Here is a 22,717-nt window from a genome sequence, read left to right as displayed (position 1 = left end):
TGTTTTATTTGGATGAAAGATAAACAACTAACCTATCAAGTGATACCTTTGTCCTATTGTTACTAATAAAAAAATGGTCTAGTGGTATTAACAACTTTTGAAAGTAGGACCAGGACAACGTACTACACAATTTGTATGACAATTTGATGTGAAATATTATAAACATAAGCTAACCAACAAAAAAATCAGGTGGTTAGTAATCATTTTTCATGATCTCGTTAATGATACATGTTGAAAAGAGGGGACAATTTGATAAAACCTTACATTTTGTAGGACAAATATTTTTTTGGCTAATTTAGATAATAATCTTGAAAATTAACAAAAAAAAACAGTTAGCAATAAATTTTTGAGAATCGTCAAATCAACATGTTTCATCCCTGCTATCTTTGTTATCTACCACATACGGAAATTGTTGTAAGGAAAAAAGTTGGGCGTATCGTCAAAATAAAGCTACTCACGAAAAATTTGCTTGTTAGTAGTAAATGGTGAAAGCAGGCCTGGGATCCCTGACTATCACAACTATTACTAAGACGCAATAAAACACTGAATAGCCTATAAGTATTTAATAGAGGTACAAACTAAATATTTAACTAAAATTAGGTTCCAGTAAACAAAATCAAAATTATTTATTCCAAAACATAAAGTAAAATTAAAAACACCTGTTTGCCGTAAGGCTGGTTGCCACTACATATTTACTAACCAGAAGGTAACTCAATAATGTGAAACCGGCCATTAATTAAACTGAAAATTCAAACCTCAAGTTTACACCACCTGCACTTTTCGCATGAAGCGATATATTTATGTTGGGTTGAAGTGTAAATAACTCGTAAAATTAGTCCACTAACACATCCACGTTAACTTCTATTTAAATAAGAAGAGTTAAAAACATGTTACAGCGTTAAAATAGCATCTCCAATAACTTCTTGCTTTTTGTGAACCAATACCGCCTTGTCCTCTTCTTTCCATCTAAAAAAGAACTATATTAGTTACAGACCAAGTTTTTCAACCTAATAAAAATATTTTGTAAAATAAAATATTTTTACAAGATTTTTAATTGAAAAATTTATTGATTACATAAAATTGAAAAACATCTATATTAGTTACATTTTTCAAAGGTTATAAAATTGAATGAGGCCGTTATTTGCAAAACTCCGTCTTTGCTATTTGATTTACTTTTCAGGAGCAACAAAAAACATTGCAGCTTTCATGTAAATCATATTTTCGAAATATATGTATTATATTTTTTATCTACGACTGATACATAATATATGTATTATACTTGTGGTGTTTGCAATATAATGCCATATAATAATCCCTTAGGGATTAATAATGCGGGATTAATAGCTATTAATCCCTCTGGCACAACAATCACAAAATTCACCACGGAAACAAAATAATCAACCTCAAAAAGTGTCACTGTCAAACGAATAGTATATTTGACAGATCATTATTATTATTATCATTATTATTATTATTTAAAAGATTGCCAAATATTTAAACTTGCCAAATCCTCAAAGTTATACCGGCCATTGTTATCGCAGATCATCTGCCACTCTGTATATTGATGGAGGAGGCGATTTAACTGGATTAAAGCGTCATGGGGGCTGGAAGTCAACACAGGTAGCTGAAGGATACATTGATCAGTCTATGAGAAACAAGGCAACTACAGCAGATACTATCGCTAAAGAGATAAACAGTAATGTACCATCTTCTTGTTCTACAGCAATCGAGATCCCAAATATTTGTATTAAAAACTCTACTAAAGTTAATGATGATTCTCAACCAATTCAGTTTATTAATTGTACTATTACTAATTTTAATGTTTTTAACAAATAAAGTTGTTCATTAAAAATCTTAAATTAATTAATTTGTCGTAGATAAAGTAGAGTATACTACTCGCAATAATGACTCTCATTCCCTCGGAATGTTACTCCCTCGCCGCTAACGCGGCTCGGTTCGTAAATATTCCTCGGGAATAATAGCCATCATTATTGACTCGTGGTATAATCTACTATTAGCCATATTATATTCATTAATAATATAATAATAAGTAACGGAATTGTAATTGTAAAAGGGTAAAACTGACCAACAAAGGCATAAACATAAACGGAGATAAGCTTAGCTTGAGGTTTGCAGATGACATTGTACTAATAGCTGATAGGATAGATGAGGTCAAAGAACAACTTTTAAATCAGCTCTACCTTTCCTCGCTAGAAGGGGGATTGAAAATAAATATATCTAAAACCTCGATGATGCAAAATCTTGTAATCAGCGAAGATATATTCGTAGGAACAAGATCCATATACCAGATAATGGCCTATAAATACCAAGGTCATGAGATTAGCTCAGGAAAATATAACCAAACCGTTGAGCTTCTCCGTCGTATTAGAATGACTTGGGCAGCCTATGGCAAGCTGAACTATATTCTCAAATCGTCGACATACCAATTCCTTAAAAGAAAAACCTTTAATCAGTGTGTTTTGCTATTGTTGACTTACGGTGCGTAAACATTGACCATAACAGAGAAAACACTGGAAAAGATCCGTGTGTCTCAAAGGGCGATTGATCGTGCAATGTTGGGTGTTTCACTACGAGACAAGATCACAAACCGCCAGTTACGACAAAGAACAAGAGTGGCTGATGCAATAGAGAAAGTAGCAATACTGAAATGAGATTGGGCAGGTCACGTAGCTAAAATGACAGATAATAGATGGACAAAGCGGATACTGGATTGGAGACCAAGAGATGATGCCTACTGAAGCAGAGATCGTTCACCAACACGTTGGACTGATGATCTAAAACGTTGTCATAGGAACTGGATGCAAGACGTACAAAATCGAAATAGATGGAAAATTATGAGGGATATCTATATCCATAAGTGGATAAGCGAAGATTAAATGATGAATAAGTAATTAGGATTATAAATTTAGATCTCTCACAGCTATTGGAACAATTTTTTTTTCACAAAGAGAGAGTTTTGCAAATAAATTAAACTTTAAGTATTTTGCAAATAAGATAAAGTTTTTTTTATAAAAAGTTTGTTAACTAAACAATAAAATAACGTGTTACAAACATTCAACGAAGGTTTTCAAAAACAAAATTCAGTTCAAGTATATTTTATTTAAAAAACTAAAGCCGGCCACTCACGATACTGCGGTGTCGTCCGACAAAATCGTCGATGATATCAATTCTGCGATACTGCAGCATAGAAACCAGTTTCTATGTGGTAAAATTGTAACGTTTTTGTTGGATGCACGGTCACACACGATCAACATTTTTGTCAATTAGTCGAACTTCTCAAAATTGAACAACGCCGCAGTATCGTGAGTGGCCGGCTTGTAACGGTCCCTAAAAAAACACACTAAATATGTTTTTATTGTCGTATAAATATATAAGGTCGGACCCTGTAGTCATAAATAAATTAAACGTATGAGTATTGCGCAATTCTTTTCCCAACAACGATGTGTTTTTCGTTGCCTGGTCAAGTGGAGAATTTGTTTATTGAGGCGAATTATCAAAAGGATTTAATGATCTTTTGCGCCTCTGAGTCTCAGTTTTGTTGACGTAAAGTCGTAATAGTCTCGGGTTACTACACCTGAGATAATGCCAAATAAGCACTTTTGGTGTGAACCGACCAACTGCCGAGGAATATTGTGTATTTTTTATTTTTAAAGAAGATTTACGACTTTTGGTCGAATGTGACTTTGGAAAATACCCTGTTATTTTATTTGTAGAAGAAATATTTGGTTTCTTTTAATTGGATAAAGATCCGGTGATCAAATGGGAGGGTAATTTCTGTGTTTGAGAGGAGAGTCTTGTTTTAGGTAATAAGGACGAGAGAAGGCAATCAAGTTAGATCTACGACAGAGTTAAGTTGAGGCGTAGACCGTTTAGTCCGCGAGACAGTTTTTAGTTTTGTCTGCGAGACAAGTTGAGTTATCAGATGGAGTGAACTCCAATCTTTTTGTTTCTGTGCCAAAGTTGAGCATATATGTAGTCTGTTTTCTTAGTGAGAAACGATGTGGTTACAGTGAATACCATGTTAGTTTGTTTTGGTGTATAGTTCCTGTGTATTGGATGGAACAGTTTCTGTTTTGTTTGTTTTCAAGAATAAATAATTAGTGCAAGTTCGCAGAACATATTCCTCAGCTGTTTAATAAAACAGAAAATCAATTAAGCAGTTACTTTTTGTCAAAATATAACAAAAAACTTTGTAATTTTATCTTCGTATAATAAAACTTTGTGAAATAGTACTTTAAGTCAGAAAATGTAAAGTATTAGTGAAAAGTGTTGGGTAACAAGAGTTCCAGCTGAGCTATACCAGATCTACCTTAGCTCTAGTCAACAATGCAGTCCCAGGTCACCAGGTACTTGTAATAATCTGTTTAATTTTCTTTTGAACAAGTATACCTGTGAGGGACTTAATTTTTTTTTACTCATTAATTTCAATTCATTTTGGTTTTCTTAAATTTTTTAGTTCATAAATAAACGATTATTATGTTTTAACTTATATCAGTATTTTTCTTTTGCACACTATATATCTTATTCTTATTGTTGGAAAGGCGTACAGACAATCTACGACCGCAATGGTATGCACCCACTTATATCTGAAGGAACAACATTGCAAGTAATTCTTTTTTATTTTTGGATAGGCATATGGCAGTATATTTATTTTGATTTATTGATGGCGTCCAATGATTAATACCTTTTGATAGTAAATGTTTTATTTTAAAAACCCACCCCTTTCAACCTCTGAGACCGTAGCTTACCGGGGCAACCCGAAAAGTTAACTAGCACAAAGAACATCATGCCTATGATCTACATAACTACACAGTTTGAATATATTTTTTTGTTTATTTAATTCATCGTGCTACATAAATTTTGCACTTCTTTAGGATTGCTACAGGCTTAAAAAGTACCTAACAGGTAAAAATCTTGGTCACTTTCACTTCTTATTGTACTTATAGCAGTTTACCTTAGGATGTTATTGTAGAAGTCTAGTTCTGCTATTTTTCCCAGCCTACACCATAATGCTTATCGGGTAAACTAAAAATTGAAGGTTTATCACCTTTAAGTTTGCTGCGTAAAGCTACTTCCCCTGGCTGAATGGAAAACGATTATTTTCTTACAGACACCTTTAGGCATTGCTGTGTTACTTATGTAAGTAATTAATCTCACCCTGAATTAAAATCGTGTGTTCCTTTTATGAAATATAAATCGTTTCACATTGCTAAATTTGAAATGCCAGGCTCCAGGCAGTTTTACGAATTTTTTTGTTTCACTTTTCCAGTCTTGTATGGTCCAGTCAACACATATTTTTCTAACTGTAGCATGTTTACTTATTATGGCATCGTAATGACTCGTTTCTATGATAACGGGTATTTTTTATTTCCTTTTCACTTAGTCCGAAAACCCTATCTGGCGAACAAGCAGCTTGGCAAATAAACTGTAAATCCAAACAAAGAGTTTTGCAAATAACCAGCAAATTTGAACTTGCTTTTATATGGTAAGGAGGCAGTTATAAAGGATTTTACCGATAGTAATCCGTTCCTTGTTGAAAAATGGTTTAAGTTAGACAAAAATGTAAATTTTGATTTTTTTTGTCGATTAGAGACTTTTGCAAATAACGGTCTTAACTAAAACAATTAAAAAATAAGATATACCCACGAAACACAATCCGAAAAAGCCCTTGAAAAAACGAAAAATTACTGGCCGCTCTTTTTTAGCTGGAATATCTCATGGAAGTCAATAGGAAAGGCATACCATTTGAAGAAAAAGATCTTCTATGTAAAATGTATATTAGTTTGAAAACCCCAATAAAGGGCTACATTAAAATACAGGACGTTTTCGCTCTAAAGAGAGCATCATCAGTGTTCTAAGCAAGCTCTACATGCTAAGCCGCCAAAAATACATGGGTTAAAACCCTTAAAATACCATACCATTTCGTGGATATCAAATTTCTTACTGCGTTATGGTTTTTGTTCATTTAAGCAAAAAATTGACTTTTTTCTTTATTTCAATATTGTGTAAAAAACTAAGCATTGTAGATGGAAACGTTTATCAATAGTATATTGTACAACAAGTGAGAAAAAAGACATATTTCTCACGAGCGTAGAAGTTTGTTGGCACGAGGCGAGGGCCGTAAATCAAGCGAGGCAGAAATAGTTCATTTTCTCGTGTGTTGTTCACTGTACTTTTTCTATGGATGCGGTTTTGTCAAGAGTTCAAACTTCAAAATTAAATAATTTAGGTGCTTTTAGGTATAGTATATGTGTTATAGTCAAAGCCCGAATTTCAGGCACTGCTAGGTTTGACTAGGCAATCCTCAGGTCTGACTGACGGTCTTGGTCAAAGCCCGAAATAAATTATAGTTTAGGCCTTTGACTAGTCAAACCTAGGAGAGACTAAGTTGGTCAGACAAAGGTCGAAATTTAATTTTATGAAATCGGGGTTTGACTAGTCAAACCCCGATCAGCTATCAAAATGCCGTAATTTGTTAGATTAAGTTTAATAGCATAATTTTGAAGAGCAATTTTTATTGAAGTACATCTTCGAAATTAAGAAAATTCTCTTTGCATTCACTTTTGTGGGGTAAGAAATTTTGTGTTGTACGTTTCCTACTCTGAATCTATCAAAATGCGTCCAAGTTGAGCGAACGGAGTTTGATTATTATTTACACGTAAAATTTGATTTGACTAAGTGAATGAATTTTATATTAGCACAAACAGATGGAATGGCAATTTCATCGTAAACTGTGAAATAAGATATCGCAATCGGAGAAAAAACTAAGGATCACCATAATACTAACGAAGCCCCCGGACCATCGTCACTAGGAGAGGAAGAAAATTGTCAAACAATTCAGATTACCTCTTCAGATGTGGTAGGTTGTATTTGCCAAAAAGAGAGCTCTGACGCACACACGTGCATAATTATTTGTAATCAGGTGTTACATGTTGTGTGCGCTGACAGCACACTTGATGAATACTAGGATTTGAAAGAAATGTTAAATGCATGCGTTGTGCACAGACAGAAAAGATTAAAATAAATAAAGGACAAGCGATTGAATGTCTTCATGCCCAGATTAATGCTATGAAACAATTAAGTGAAAAAAATGTCCTTTAATTTCGACCGGAAAAACTGTATCGATACCTACCCCAGCTTTAATATAGCCAAAGGAGATGCTCGAAATATTTTGGGTATCATACAAGATAAATCAATTGACGGTTTATATAGAGTTGGTACGAAATACTGAACAATAAACTCACTTTTTCAAGAAATCAAAAATAAGACAATACAAAGAGAATTTCCTTAATTTCGAAGATGTTCCAGACGTTAAGCTGTATCTAAGGGAAATTTCTACAAAAGATTCTAAATTTGAAGGACAATGCTTTATAAAATGCTACTTCAATAAAAAATGCTCTTCAAAATTATGTAAGTATAAAAGGTCGACTTTTCTGACTGCGTGAGGAATTGTTCGTTGTGAATGTATGTAAGTAGTGAGAGAAGTTGCATATTGTATAGCATCCATAGAAAAACGACTTTCTTGATAATACTTGCTCTCTGAAATGAGATTCTCTAAATTAAAAAACAATAAATTATTGCAAGTTGAACTAGAAAGTAAGCATTTTTTGCAATTGTTTATCATCATCATTCTCTTTGTAATTATCAATATGCGGGGTTGACATCCCTAATTGCATTTCTCCATAAGTTTCTATCATGGATCATATCAACATCAATCCCCTTTACCGACAGGTTCTGTCTAAGCGTCTCTTCAAGTATTCTTTGGCCTTCCTCTCCTATTTCTTCCAGGACTTCCAGGACCCGCAGTTCAGCAATTCTTCGTATTGGATGATTAACGTCTCGACGTTGAACCAGTGGCGTAGCGTGAGTGTCGGCTGCCCGGGGCGGAAGACAATTTTGCCGCCCTCTTATTTAGGTATGTTAATTTAATGTATGTATACTATACATTACATACATTAATTATATAGATTAATAATAGAGAACTTTTCGGCGAGAACAGTCATCATTCTTTTGCATTGTACAGGTTAGATTTTAAATAAAAAAGTTTATCTAAGTTTTCCAATTACGTTTATTAATACAAAAATTCTTTTACTTTAATCAATTAGATACATTGATGTAACTTAGGTACCTCTATCACTTAGGATTTGGTACACCTAGGACGATCGACGAGATTAAATAAAATCAATTTTTAATTACAACTAGAACGAAACTATAATGTTATACAGGGTGTCCAGAAACTCTCCCGACAAACGAAGACAGGAAGTTCCTCAGATAATTTTAAGACAATTTAACCCAATTCACCTAGTCCAAAAATTCACCTACGGGAGCTAGAGCTATTTGAAGATAGCGTCTGGTAATTAGTTTTTCTTAAATACCTCCAGAACGCTACTATTTAGAAAAACGAAAACTGGTACACTTATTTATCTTCCAGAGAAAAATCGATTCCGATAATTACGAATTTCTAGTACCGGTCATAGGCGCCAGTTTTGGGTAGGGCAACTGGTATTTTATTACATAACTTTTTTGTCTTTAACTTTTAAGCATTTTTTACACTGGATTATTAAATTGTGAGGCATTCTAGTACTAACTGGTACTCTTACTTTAAGGCGGTAGAATGAACCGTTTTCTAGAAAAATTGATTTGAAAATTTTTCGTTCATTGAATTTGAAAAAATTTTGAAAATTTTTTTCAAAAAAGACGGTGTGTTTTAACCACTTATCGCAAGAGTAACTTTTAGTACTAGAATACCTCATAATTTAATCATCAAGTGTCAAAAATGCTTAAAAATTAAAGACAAAAAAGTTATGCAATAAAATAACCGTACTAACCGACCTACCCAAAACGGACGCATATGACCGGTACTAGAAGTTCGCAACTAAGGAAATCGATTTATTTTTGGAAGGTAAATAAACGTACCAATTTTCATTTTTCTAAATGGTTTTTTTTAATTTTTTTTTTTTCAAAATCAACAGACAAAAAATTTTCAAATCGATTTTTCTAGAAAACGGTGCATCCTACCGGCTTAAAGCAAGAGTACCTTTTAGTACTAAAATACCTTGCAATTTAGTAATCGAGTATAAAAATGCTTAGAAGTTAAAGATAAAAAAGTTATACGATAAAGTAACCGTTGCCCTACCCAGAACGGGCGCCTATGACCGGTATTAGAAATTCGTAATTAATGTAATTGATTTATTTCTAGAAGATAAATAAGTGTACCAGGTTTCGTTTTTCTAAATAGAAGCGTTCTGGAGATATCTAAGAAAAACTAATTCCAAGACTCAATCTTCAAAGAGCTCTCTCACTTTAATTATCTCAAGAACCTCCAGTCTTCGTTTGTCGGGAGAGTTTCTGGACACCCTGTATTTTTATTTTTATTGAAAAGTAATATGAGTATTTGTTGGAATTAAAAACAAAACTTCCATCTTCAATTAAAAATTTAAACGTCTACTTTTTTTAAGAGCAAAGTATTTTATTGCACCGTTGCCGCTTTTCATTCACAGTCATTTGTTTGTTTCGAGCTTCTGTCATATGTCGTATAATCCGTGTATATCAACAATATACATAAATTATACAACATATGACAGAAGCTCGAAACAAATGACAATCGATGAAAAGCCCTATTAATACAAGTCATTCTCGCTGATTGTTAGTCATAAACGGGTAATTCCTTCAAGTCAGTATAGATGTTGTTGCCAGTCGCTACTAAATATTTAAAGAAAATGAATTCCCCGAATTCGTCACAAAATAAGTAATGAAAAATTCCGTGCTCCTTTCAATCGGTCCGAATTTTGAAGGTGCGATGAAAATATAAAATGGTTCAAATATTTACAAAATATTTTTGTTATTTATTGTTAAATTTTGCCGTCCCCTAAAAAGTGCCGCCCGGGGCGCACCGCCCCTGCCGCCCCCACTACGCTACGCCACTGCGTTGAACATAACCAAACCAGCCTATCTTATGCTCCCTCATTTTGGCATTAATTGGTGTCACCCCTAGACTTCCCCTAATATACTCATTCCCAATTTTGTTCTTTTTTGTTACTGCACTCATCCATCTAGGCATTATTATTTCTGTCACATGCATTCGTTATTCCTCATTTTTTTAATACCCAACATTCAGTTCCTTACATCATAGCCTGTCTTATGGCTATTTTATAGGTTCTTTCCTTCAGCTTCATTGCAATTTTTCTGTCACAAATTACACCACTAGCTTCCGAAGTTTTGAGATAAATGCAATCTTTGCATTCGTATTTCCATTATGCTTATGGGATGGCGCTACAAATTAGGTAGCGCCATTTAGCCAACTATAGAGGTAGGTTGTGTAGACCCTTGTTAAACTGAAGATTTAATGTTGCTGCTTTTACTGATCTTCTTCTTTAGGTACCGTCTCCTCTAAGAAGGTTGAATAATCATCACAGCTATTTTCACTTTTGAGATTGCAGCTCTGAACAAGTCGATAGAACTGCAACTATACCACTTTCTCAGATTATTGAGCCAGGAGATGCGTCTTCTTCCAATACTTCGCTTTCACTGTATTTTTCCCTGCATTATAGTTTGTAGCAACACATATTATTTATCCCCTCTCATAACGTGGCCGAGATACTGCAACTATCTTATCTTAATCGTATTCATAATTTCCTTATAATTTTTCATCTTTCTAAGGATTTCAACATTTGTTATTCTATCTACCGAACTTACTTTTAATATTCTTCGGTAGGTTCACATCTCGAATGCTTCAAGTCGATCGCTTATGTCGCAAATGTCTTGTGTTTTGGAAATTGTCATAAATTGTGTTTTATTAGCGTTAAGCGTTAGTCCGCTTTCCTCACTAGCATCTACTACATTATCTAAGAGTGCCTGTAGGTCTTGTATATTCTCTGCAATTGGTATAGTATTATCGGCATATCTGATATTGTTTATGGGTCTGCCGTTGACTTTTATTCCAATTGTTACATTTTCGAGTGATTTTTTAATTATTTCCTCCGAGTATAGATTGAACAATAAGGGAGAGAGTATGCAACCTTGTCTTCCGCCTCTTTTTATCTCTACTTTCTACCAAAGTTCTTTACCTGCTTTGACTTTTGCTGTTTGGTTAAAGTAGAGATGAGTTATTACTCTTAAGTATTTTTTATCAATGTGTTTATCTTTAAGCAACTGTATAAGATGGTTGTGTCAGACCTTATCGAATAGAGTGGTTGGTTTACATCCATACATCTTTTCATAAAGCGTGTGATGCATACGCGAGTAAGTACGCGAACTTATGACTTAACGACCTTTTTCGCGCGTGTATCACAGCAAGTACGCGTACTTTAAAGCGCGTGATACACACGCAATCTTTAAGTACGCGGGTTTAAAGATCGCGGACTTACTCGGCTCGCCATCGGTGATACACGGCAGACTTAAAGTACGCGGTTTTAAAGATCGCGGTCGCCGTCGGTAGCAAAAAATTTAGAAACTGTCCTCGTGGTTAAATTTTTTATTTTCTGTGTACCTAATTTTGCTGAAATCTTATGTTTTTTAGTAGAGTTTGATTATTTTTTTGATCAGGTTTTGTTAAATAGAAGAATAATTTGATTTTTTATAAGTGTGGTAAGCTGTCAAAATCATGATGTGAAGTATAGCACTTGTTTTTGATCTACAGTACAACCTGCCGTATCCGGACCTGTCATATCCGGACCTCCCCATATCCGGGCGCCGTCCGGATCTACCGAAATCTACCGAGAAAGGCAGTCCTGCTGTTGAACAACGCACTAAAAGAAGAACTAAAAGATGGCGAAATAATGTATTATAGAATCTATAAAACGTGTCCATCGACGAAAGTTATTGACGGCGTTAATTACTGGAATGTATGAAGGAGAAAACGTTTCAGAGACTGTAAAATAAGTAGTGGTCTTGATATCCGGATTTTTTCATATCCGGATCGGTCTGTCGCCACATTGATCCGGATATGGCAGGTTTTACTGTATTTTAATTTAATACAAGGTAGGCATAAACAGACAAAGTATCATAGATAAGATGGCAATATTTTCATCAGGAGGATAAAACAGACTATAAATAATTAGGTTTACTCAAAAACAAATAATCAAAATAATTTAGTATAGCTTAAAGTAGTGTTTTACGGTTTTCTCAAAACTTATAAAATGTAACTTGTCTCCTTTCAACAATAAACGATTGAATTTTTTCTAGGCAATTTGCTTAATTAGTGAAAATACAAGTGTAACTTTAAACGCAATAACATGATGGCTCGAGGCTCGTGGCTCGTGGCAGTGATACACGTAGGGGTACGAGTAAGATTTCAAACTTGTTGGATCGACGGCGTACTTACTCGGCGGACTTAAAGTACGCGTACTTGCGGTGATACACGCGCGAAAAAGGTCGCGAGCCATAAGTTCGCGTACTTACTCGCGTGTGTATCACCCCTTTTAGTCCACCGAGTAAGTACGCCGTCGATCCAACAAGTTTGAAATCTTACTCGTAACCCATACGTGTATCACTGCCACGAGCCTTGAGCCATCATGTTATTGCTTTTAAAGTTACAATTATATTTTCACTAATTAAGCAAATTGCCTAGAAATAATTCAATCGTTTATTGTTGAAAGGAGACAAGTTACATTTTATAACTTTTTAGAAAACCGTAAAACACAATTTTACGCTTTTGATTATTTGTTTTTGAGTAAACCTAATTATTTATAGGCTGTTTTATTCTCCTGATGAAAATATTACCCTCTTATCTGTGATATTTTGTTTGTTACCCACACTTTTCGATTTCGTCTTTTTTTATTAGTATTAAAAATATATAATACGATAGGATACGATACGAAGTATATAATACGATGCAATTCCTAAATAGCACAAAGCATCTTCTCTCGACGACATCGCAATGAGTTATGAGTAAGTCTGCCGTGTATCAGCGAGCGACGGCGAGCTGAGTAAGTCCGCGATCTTTAAACCCGCGTACTTAAAGTTTGCGTGTGTATCACACGCTTTAGGTCGTTAAATCGAAATAATGCTTCTCGTGTACAAATAACTCAGGCAAAAAATTTTGGATCTCCGATTTGTCTGAAAATTGGTATATAGCTTCTGCGGGACGTAAAAATAAGATATTTAAGGTCAAAAAATCTTCTTCTTCTTTTTTTCTCAAAATGTGATTTTATGCGATTTTACAGTGATTTGGTGTTTATTTAAACAAATTTGCATTTTCTGTCGTAAAGTATCAATGAAAAACATAATATTTTAATAGAAAGGACTCAAAAATGTCATTATATGGCATTATAACAAGTTATTTTGAATCAAAACAAGTTTTTGATCAAATTTTATAGTGTAAAAAACGTTAAAATACCGTTTTTTTACATTTTCCTCCATTCCCAAAATACATCATCATCGATTTGGCTGAAAATTTGCCCATAGATATCCAAAAGATAGAACTTTAAGTGGTTAGAAGGATTTGAATTATATTACAATACCAAAAAAGTTACATGCAGTAATATCAGACTCAAAAGTATATATTAGTCCAGTCGGGATAGCATTTGACCTTGAATGCCGAGCTGCCCAAAACTTTATTTTTCTGATCTTTAAGGGAGTCAATAGTAGCCTAAATTTAAAATCACGAATGAATTCCTCCGTTACGTTAGCCGCCATCTTGATTTTAAAGGAGAACCTGTTTGGCTCAATATCTCCGCCATTTTTAACTTTTCGACAAAAATGGTAGGAACTGAAATTGTTCCAAATAAATCGTATTTACAATTATTACAATTTCTTTTTAACAATTTTTGTCGTGAGGTCGATATTTTCGAGTTAATTTTACTTACAGTAGACGCCTATATTTTTGACTATAATATTGCATGTAACTTTTTTGGTATTGTAATATAATTCAAATCCTTCTCATCACTTAAAGTCCTATGTTTCGTCTATCTGTAGGCAAATTTTCAGCCAAATCGATTTTGATGTATTTTGGGAATGGAGAAAAATGTAAAAAACGGTATTTTAACGTTTTCTACACTATAAAATTTGATCAAAAGCTTGTTTTGAATCAAAGTAACTTGTTATAATGCCATATAATGACATTTTTGAGTCCTCTTTATTAAAATATTATGTTCTTCATTGATACTTTACGATAGAAAATGCAAATTTGTATAAATAAACTCCAAATCACTGTAAAATCGCATAAAATAACATTTTGAGAAAAAAAGAAGAAGAAGATTTTTTGACCTTAAATATCTTATTTGTACGTCCCGCAGAAGCTATATACCAATTTTCAGACAAATCGGAGGTCCAAAATTTTTTTTGCTCCAAAATTGAGTGATTTGAAATGGAATGACCCGTGCCCATGGCATTCCTAAATCCAAATTGGGTTTCAGTTAGGTCTTGTTCCACTTTGCTGAAAATTCTTAAATGGATGATTTTTAAGAATATGTTTAGTGTGTGACTCATTAGACTAATTATTATACGATGGTCATTACATTCTCTTGTATTAGGTTTTTTGGTAATGTTATAGATGTTAATTTGAGTCAATCTCTCGGAATAATACCCGTATGATATACAGTATTATACAGTGCGGTGGAATAAGTGTTGCCCCCCCCCCCCCCCCCATTAACTTATTTATTTTAAGAATATAAGCAAAACGCTCGGACAGGTCGATTTTTAAACTAACCATAGTATATTATAGCATCAACGTTTCGAACTTTACGCGACCCCTCTTCAGGTGACAATCATAACTTTGATTTTCTTAAATGGGAAAGTACATCATGTGACACCTCATTTAAAAGCACTTAAAATACTGATTTCAAAAATGTATAATACTTTAATCCTGTTTGAGAGCGTAGGCGCAAAATTTCGATCGAATTCTTTCTAAATGCAATCATTTTTTTCGAATCCTGAAAAAACTAATAAATATTTTTGAAAAATTTAAACGCATAATGAAATATTACAGTATTCTCGATGGTCCAAAGTCCCTGAGAACTCCTATAATGTTTATTTTAATAAGTCACAGTGGTAAAAAAAAAGAAAAAATTTAGTGTGATTTTTAATTTCAAATATATCATTCAAAAGAAACTTTTTGTTTATTCTAAGGGACTGTCTGCCCTCGGTAATAATCTAATCTTTGATTCTGCGTTTCAATTTTTTAAAAATACTTATTAGTTTTCTCAGAATTCGAAAAAAATAAATGCGTTTAAAAATAGTTCGACCGAAATTTTGCGCCTACGCTCTCAAACAGGATTAAAGTATTATACATTTTTGAAATCAGCATTTTAAGAGCTTTTAAATGAGGTATCACATAATGTACTTTCCCATTGAAAAAAATCAAAGTTATGCCTGTCACCTGAAGAGGAATCGCGTAAAGTTCGAAACGTTGATGCTATAATATACTATGGTTAGTTTAAAAATCGACCTGTCCGAGTGCTTTGCTTATATTCTTAAAATAAACAAGTTAATAGGGGGGGCAACACTTATTCCACCGCACTGTATAAGTCTACTAATACATTGATTTGATCTTGGGATATTAATTTAATTATTTCAGTTGGAATTGTGTCAGGCCCCGCAGTTTATTGATATATTAATCTAAATGGTCAATTTGTGGGTTAGGCCCATGATACTACGACAACCAGAGATAAAGCCACTTCGAGAACAACTTTTAACCGGTGACGTCAGCGCCCGACAAACTTGTACGGAGACTTATGGGAAAGCATAGAGTTTTATACGGTTTTATACATTCTCGTGTTATTAAATAACTGAAATTGTCGTTCGTCTGTTCTGTTACACTGTTTAATTTATACTTCGATGAATTATTGTAATCATACAAGTATATAAAATAATACAATATATTATGTAGGAATTATACTAAAAAACGTAATAGTTTTTTCAATGTAAAAATTTAAGAGGTTTCTTGACATGCAGAAAACTTTAAATAAATCGCGTCAAGTAAAAGATGGTTTAACAAATCATAAAAAAACTAAAGTTTCAAAAAAGTATTAAAATTATAAAAACAAAATTAAGTAGATAGATTTAGATGAATTTAAAGAGGTGGCCGTTTAGCCTATTCCGCTGCTACTTTTTCAGATCTATTGTGGTCCTCTAATACTAGATTACATTCTTTAGTCTGGCCCTTTTTAAAAGGTCCAATAAGCCCCCAATTCTCACCGCACATTCTTCTACATTTGCCCAAGGACATAGTAGCTTTCTGTGTGGTTTTCATGATGTGAGTATTCCATTTAATCATATGATCAGTATAAACCCCAAGGTATTTTGTTTTTTTGGCAAATGAAATCTCTGTTCCTCCCGGCGCAGCACCGGTAGTTTTAAGCCTTCTAGTGCTGTCCTTTTGGTGCAGTTGGCGATTTGTTTTCTGAACATTGACTATCAGTCTCTCTTATTTACACCGGTTGTCAACTATAGTTGGGGCTTCTTGCATTCTCCCAGACACCAGCTGGGCAAACGTGCCCCTGATTACGATTGATATATCGTCAGTGTATCCTAGAGAAAAAAGTCTTATGTGGAGAGATTTTTGAGATCATCTACCAAGGTTGCTCAAAGTAGAGGTGACAGAACTCCTCCTTGTGGACAGCCTCCACCTACTCTTGCTTTGATGGTTGCTTTAACCAGAGTTAATATTGCGGGTCCCGGTGAATTCGTAACTATTTTAATCCCCCATCCTAATTATAGGCCAACTGGTAACTCTGGCCCTGAGTTAATTTTTCGATAACCCATCAACTACCGGTGAATTTGTAACTCTGATTTTTTTAAAAATTCTTAACGATGTTGATAATCTAATACCGGTATTCCAGGTATTACTTGTATAAATTACCCTCTTTGAAGGTGGTGTAAAAGTTATTCATCATTTATGTATTGTCTCTTGGACGAGTTACATGAGAAAGTCGAAATAAATTTTGTTAAAATGGCTGAAATACTTGTAACAGATTTCGTAATGAGTGAACGTGGATGCAAGTTATTAGTGGTAAATAATTTTAAATTTCACTTTTTAGTGGAGCACTAGAAGGCTTAAAACTACCGGTGGTGCGCTGGGAGAAACAGAGATTTCATTTGCCAAAAAAACAAAATACCTTGGGGTTTATAGTGATCATATGCTTAAATGGAATACTCACATCCTGAAAACCACACAGAAAGCTACTATGTCCTTGGACAAATGTAGAAGAATGTGCGGTGCGAATTGGGGGCTTATTGGACCTTTTAAAAAGGGCCAGACTAAAGAATGTAATCTAGAATTAGAGGACCACAATAGATCTGAAAAAGTAGCAGCGGAATAGGCTAAACGGCCACCTCTTTAAATCCATCTAAATCTATCTACTTAATTTTGTTTTTATAATTTTAATACTTTTTTGAAACTTTAGTTTTTTTATTATTTGTTAAACCATCTTTTATTTGACGTGATTTATTTAAAGCTTTCTGCATGTCAAGAAACCTCTTAAATTTTTAAATTGAAAAAACTATTACGTTTTTTAGTACAATTCCTACATAATATATTGTATTATTTTACATACTTGTATGATTACAATAATTCATCGAAGTATAAATTAAACAGTGTAAAGGCGGACACAGATATCCGCGCCGCGAACTCCGCGCCGTGTGTGCGCCGCGCGTTCGTGGCGCGGTTATTGTTCGTTAAAATTTTTCATTTTGACGATCCAGAGGAAACTTACGAACGTTTAGTAATTGTAGATAATCATGTCTCTGTCCTGTACTTCTACTACATCTTATTTTGGTATTGTTCTGAAACTATTTTCTTGTGTCATCTTATGCAATTTACTATTTTATGTGGAATAAGCCACAGTTTGGGAACATTTCGGGAACTACCCTTTTCGCTTCCTGGCAACACAAATATAATGGTAGGGGAGCCCAAGCGGGGATTTTTGCAGTTACTCGAGCGCGTCAGATTATCATATGGGGAGAAACGTGGTACCCTGCAGATGTACCTCCACCATATATTGGCTCTTAACACAGGGGAGTTCGTTCAGGGGGGCCCGAAAAAAAATCTATCCTTAAAATACTCGAAATTGTCAGATTAAGATAAGGTAAGTTAAGTACATACAAAAGAGTCTATATTTCAAAAATATGACAATTTGAGCGGGCCGTACGGAAATGGGTGAGTCAAAAAGTTTCACAAAAAAAAAAGCGAATATTTCGCGAAATGAACGTCAGATTGAAAAACTAAAAACTACGTGTTCAATATTTTTCAAAAATCTATCGAAAAATACCAAACTTGACCCCCACGGAGAGGGGTGGGGGGTAAATTTAAAATTTTAAATACAAATCCCGCGATCTTTCGCAAAATAAACATCATATCGAAAAACTGCAAAATACACTTTATCAATGTTTTTGAAAAATCTATCGAATGGTTCCAAACACGACCCCCCACGGAGGTGTGGTGGGGGGTTACTTTAAAATCTTAAATGCTAGACCCCGTTTCTTATTGCAGATTTGGATTGTTTGTATAAAAATAAACAACTTTTATTCGAAACATTTTTTTGAATTATGGATAGATGGCGCTATAATCGGAAAAAAGATTGTTGGAAATGGAAAATTAAATTAAAAAATGGGAAGTCCCCACTAAAATGGAAAATTTTACTTAACTTTTTTGGTTTTAGGACCTAATAATCACAACCCAATAGGTCCCCAAAGCGCTCGAGTGACTGCACATTTAGCATACTTTGCTCCCCTACCATAATATATCTGCTTGTTCCTACAACCAGAAACAAAATTAGAGAACTATAGGTACTTCCAAGTCATGCGATACCTTTTTCGTTTTCCGGTGACACAATTGTAATGTATCTGCTTGTTTCAACTGCGTAGCTTCACTAGAAACGAAATTAGAGAACTATAGGTTCTTCCAAGCCCTGTGTTAACTTTTTCGCTTTCCGGTGACCCAATTATAATATATCTGCTTGTTCCAACTCAGTTGCTTCACCAGAAGCGAAGTTAGGAAACTATAGGCTCTTCCAAGATGTGCGTTACCTTTTTCGCTTTCCGACGACACAATTATAACATATCTATTTGTTCCAACTCCGTTGCCTCACCAGAAGCGAAGTTAGGAAACTATAGGCTCTTCCAAGTTGTGCGTTACTTTTTCGTTTTCCGGTGACCCAATTATAATATATATGCTTGTTCCAACTACGTTGCTTCACCAGAAGCGAAGTTAGAAAACTATTGGGTCTTCCAAGTTGTGCGTTACCTTTTTGGTTTTCCGGTGACCCAATTATAATATATCTGCTTGTTCCAACTCCGTTGCTTCACCAGAAGCGAAGTTAGAAAACTATTGGGTCTTCCAAGTTGTGCGTTACCTTTTTGGCTTTCCGGTGACCCAATTATAATATATCTGCTTGTTCCAACTCAGTTGCTTCACCAGAAGCGAAGTTAGGAAACTATAGGCTCTTCCAAGATGTGCGTTACCTTTTTCGCTTTCCGACGACACAATTATAACATATCTACTTGTTCCAACTCCGTTGCTTCACCAGAAGCGAAGTTGGGAAACTATAGGCTCTTCCAAGTTGTGCGTTACCTTTTTCGTTTTCCGGTGACATAATTATAATATATCTGCTTGTTCCAACTCCGTTGCTTCACCAGAAGCGAAGTTAGAAAACTATTGGGTCTTCCAAGTTGTGCGTTACCTTTTTGGCTTTCCGGTGACCCAATTATAATATATCTGCTTGTTCCAACTCTGTTGTTTCACCAGAAGCGAAGTTAGAAAACTATTTTGTCTTCCAAGTTGTGCCTTACCTTTTTCGCTTTCCGGTGACACAATTATAATATATCCGCTTGTTTCAACTGCGTTGCTTCACCAGACACGAAGTTGGAAAACTATAGGTTCTCCAAGTCGTGCATTACCTATTTCGCTTTCCGGTGACACATAATATATATCTGCTTATGAATGTTTTTTTGATATTGATAACTATTTCCGAAGTGAAAGTCGAAACGTCAAGTAAACTTGATTTCAAACTCGAATTGTGGCTTATGCACAAATAAAATAGTAAATCTTATTTTTAATACATGTTATTTTTAGTACAACAATGAACTAACATTTTTTAAAAAGGTCCGCATGTACATTTTTTTATTTCAGCTTCTATTTCCGTTCAGATTGGATTTAAGTTGTTTCTTTAAATTAAATGGTTCTTTATTGAGGATCCCACAATAATGATTTTCCACGGTAAACATCAATTTCCTTCCGACAGTTCCGACTATTCCATTACTAACAAATTTTCAACTCATGCGCGCCAAAACCAACAAACCACTCGCAAACCCGTCCAAATACGTATTGCGAACCATCAAAGCGTTTGTTGAAAAACCGACAGAATTTAGATCGTGGTGCGCCGTGTGCGTGCCGTTTGTGCGTCACTTGAAAACACGTACTAATCTGACGAATACGCTGCGCGCGAGCGGCTCGCACACCGAGCAGAGCGCATATGTATCTCCGCCTTAACAGAACAGACGAACGACAATTTCAGTTATTTAATAATACGAGAATGTATAAAACCGTATAAAACTCTATGCTTTCCCATAAGTATCCGTACAAGTTTGTCGGGCGCTGACGTCACCGGTTAAAAGTTGTTCTCGAAGTGGCTTTATCTCTGGTTGTCGTAGTATCATGGGTTAGGCCACTGTTGCTCTGAGCGCCTCATATAAAATATTCTGGTCTTTGTATTTCTGGTAATCTGTCTATCCCACAATACCCCGTTCATACATGTTCTTATCTGTGCTAATCTGCTGGTTATTTCTTGCTCGGTGGTTCCATTCTTTGAGAGTATGAATCCTAATTATTTGAATTTTTCAGTGCCGTTAATTTCCCTATCATCGTCCATTTCCAAGTTTCTCATTGGTTCTTGTTCTGTTGTTAAGTATTCGGTCTTTTCTAGATTTATTTCCAGTCCATTTTCTGTGTATTCCTCTTTTAATTTTCTGAGCATATAGGACAGATCTTCTTCATCTTTAGCCGTTGCCGTTACCACTTGGTCATCTGGAAAACTTAGTGTGTACAAGAAGTTGTCCCGGATTGGAATTCCCATCCCTTCACATTTCCTTTTCCATGGTTCTAATATTTGTTCCAGAAATATCTTGAACAGTATTGGAGATGTAGAGCATCCCTGCAATAAGCCTTTTGTGGTCTTAAATTCGTTGGAGTATTTATTGCAGGTTTTAACACTGACCCTGTTGTTGTATAGGTTTTTTACGGCTTCTATTAACCTCTGAGTTATTCCGATTTCCTTCATCCTGTTGCAAGTCTCTAGGTGTTGTATTTAAAAATCTATTTATTTGGGTATTTTTAGTGCTAAATGACCCAGTCTATTAATAAAATGAAGAAACATCTTGAATTGTATGTGATTTCAATTTAACTACGAAAAAAGTTATTTATGTATTAAGAGCGAAAAGTGATACATTATTACTTGAGAGTAATAGTTACCGGGCGACGCGAAGCGGAGAGCGGTAATAACTCGAAAGCAATAATGTCACTTTTTGCTTGTAGTACATACAAAATTTTTTTCTACAATCACTTAATAAAATGAAACTATTTCTAAATCATTAAATTTATGAGTTTGAATATTCAATTTGTTATTTTATGAATGTATGGTTGCTACGGACGACGCGCGTTTATAAGTATGAATGTTCAATTTGTTTGTATTGTATGGCGGTATGGTTGCTACGGATGACGCGCATTTTTCAAGTTTAAACACGATAAACTGACGGTACTCAGTAAACGTCAACTTTTCGTTGCCATTGACAAGCGAAAAAGTCTTCTTTATCAAGTAACTACAAAAATGTAATTAATTTTAGGATTGCTGATAGTGCTCAAAATTAATGAACCTAATGATAGTTAGTTTCAATACACCAGATATGGAGGTATTATGACATGTTAAAAGACAGAAGCTGGGTTGAAATGAAATTAGAAACTCTGGTCCTCAAGGAGCTGAAGAACAATCTTTAGCAAACCCTTCTCAAAAACCCGACGTTTAGGCAGGATTTTTTCTACCCGGAACTTTCGTAATTTCCAAAATTTATGCTTAACCTCTGAGTGGCATTTTTCTGCTATGGACGTGGATAATAATTTCAGTGATTTTTTAGATAAATTTGTCTGTATCTTCAATAAAGCATTTCCTTTAGTTCCAGTTAAGCCAGAACATCGCAAACCCTGGACTACTAAAGGTTTCCGAATATCTTCCAAGAATATGCGTTCTCTACTCTACATCAAGAAATTTACTAAGAACGTCTCTATCACTGAACATATCACCAAGTACAGGGTAACCTATCTTAAACTTATAAAATCAGCTAAAAATGTCTACTACCAAAACCGTCTGGGAAGCTCTAAAGGTGTTGCAAAAGAAACTTGGTCCATAATAAACGATCTTCGAAATAAAACCCACACTGCTCAAACATTTTCCCTTCCAGACCCTGAAAATCTAAATGAATACTGTGTTTATGTGAGTAAAAATATTACATCAACAATTTTGCCACAAAAAATCCCATTTCCTATCCCCCTAATTCAATAAAGGTCTCGAATTCATTCTTTATAAAACCAGTCGATAAATCTGAACTGATCCAAACAATCAATAGTATCAAAAGCAAATCTTCCTGTAGTACTGATGGTCTAATAAAATTTTTTTCTAATCTCCCAGAAAATGTGTTGGAAGTCCTCATCTCACTGATTAATGATTCTGTTGAGAAAGGCAAATTTCCAGAGTGCTTAAAGACTGCCATC

General features: G+C 34.6%; 1 protein-coding gene across 1 annotated transcript in view; it reads right to left on the bottom strand.

The window, feature by feature from the left end:
• Positions 1–548: 548 nt before the first annotated feature.
• Positions 549–22,717, bottom strand: part of LOC114337667 (uncharacterized) — a 53,795-nt gene continuing 31,626 nt past the window's right edge. Inside the window, exon 3 of the mRNA XM_050652064.1 lies at positions 549–966. Coding sequence (XP_050508021.1) covers positions 880–966 — 87 coding nt within the window. The 3' untranslated portion in view covers positions 549–879. The remainder of the gene's footprint in view (positions 967–22,717) is intronic.

The sequence above is a fragment of the Diabrotica virgifera genome, chromosome 5 (genome assembly GCF_917563875.1).
Source record: "Diabrotica virgifera virgifera chromosome 5, PGI_DIABVI_V3a".
NCBI lineage: Eukaryota > Metazoa > Arthropoda > Insecta > Coleoptera > Chrysomelidae > Diabrotica > Diabrotica virgifera.
The sequence above is the reverse complement of the archived record's forward strand: the minus strand, read 5'-3'. Positions and strand labels throughout refer to the sequence as shown.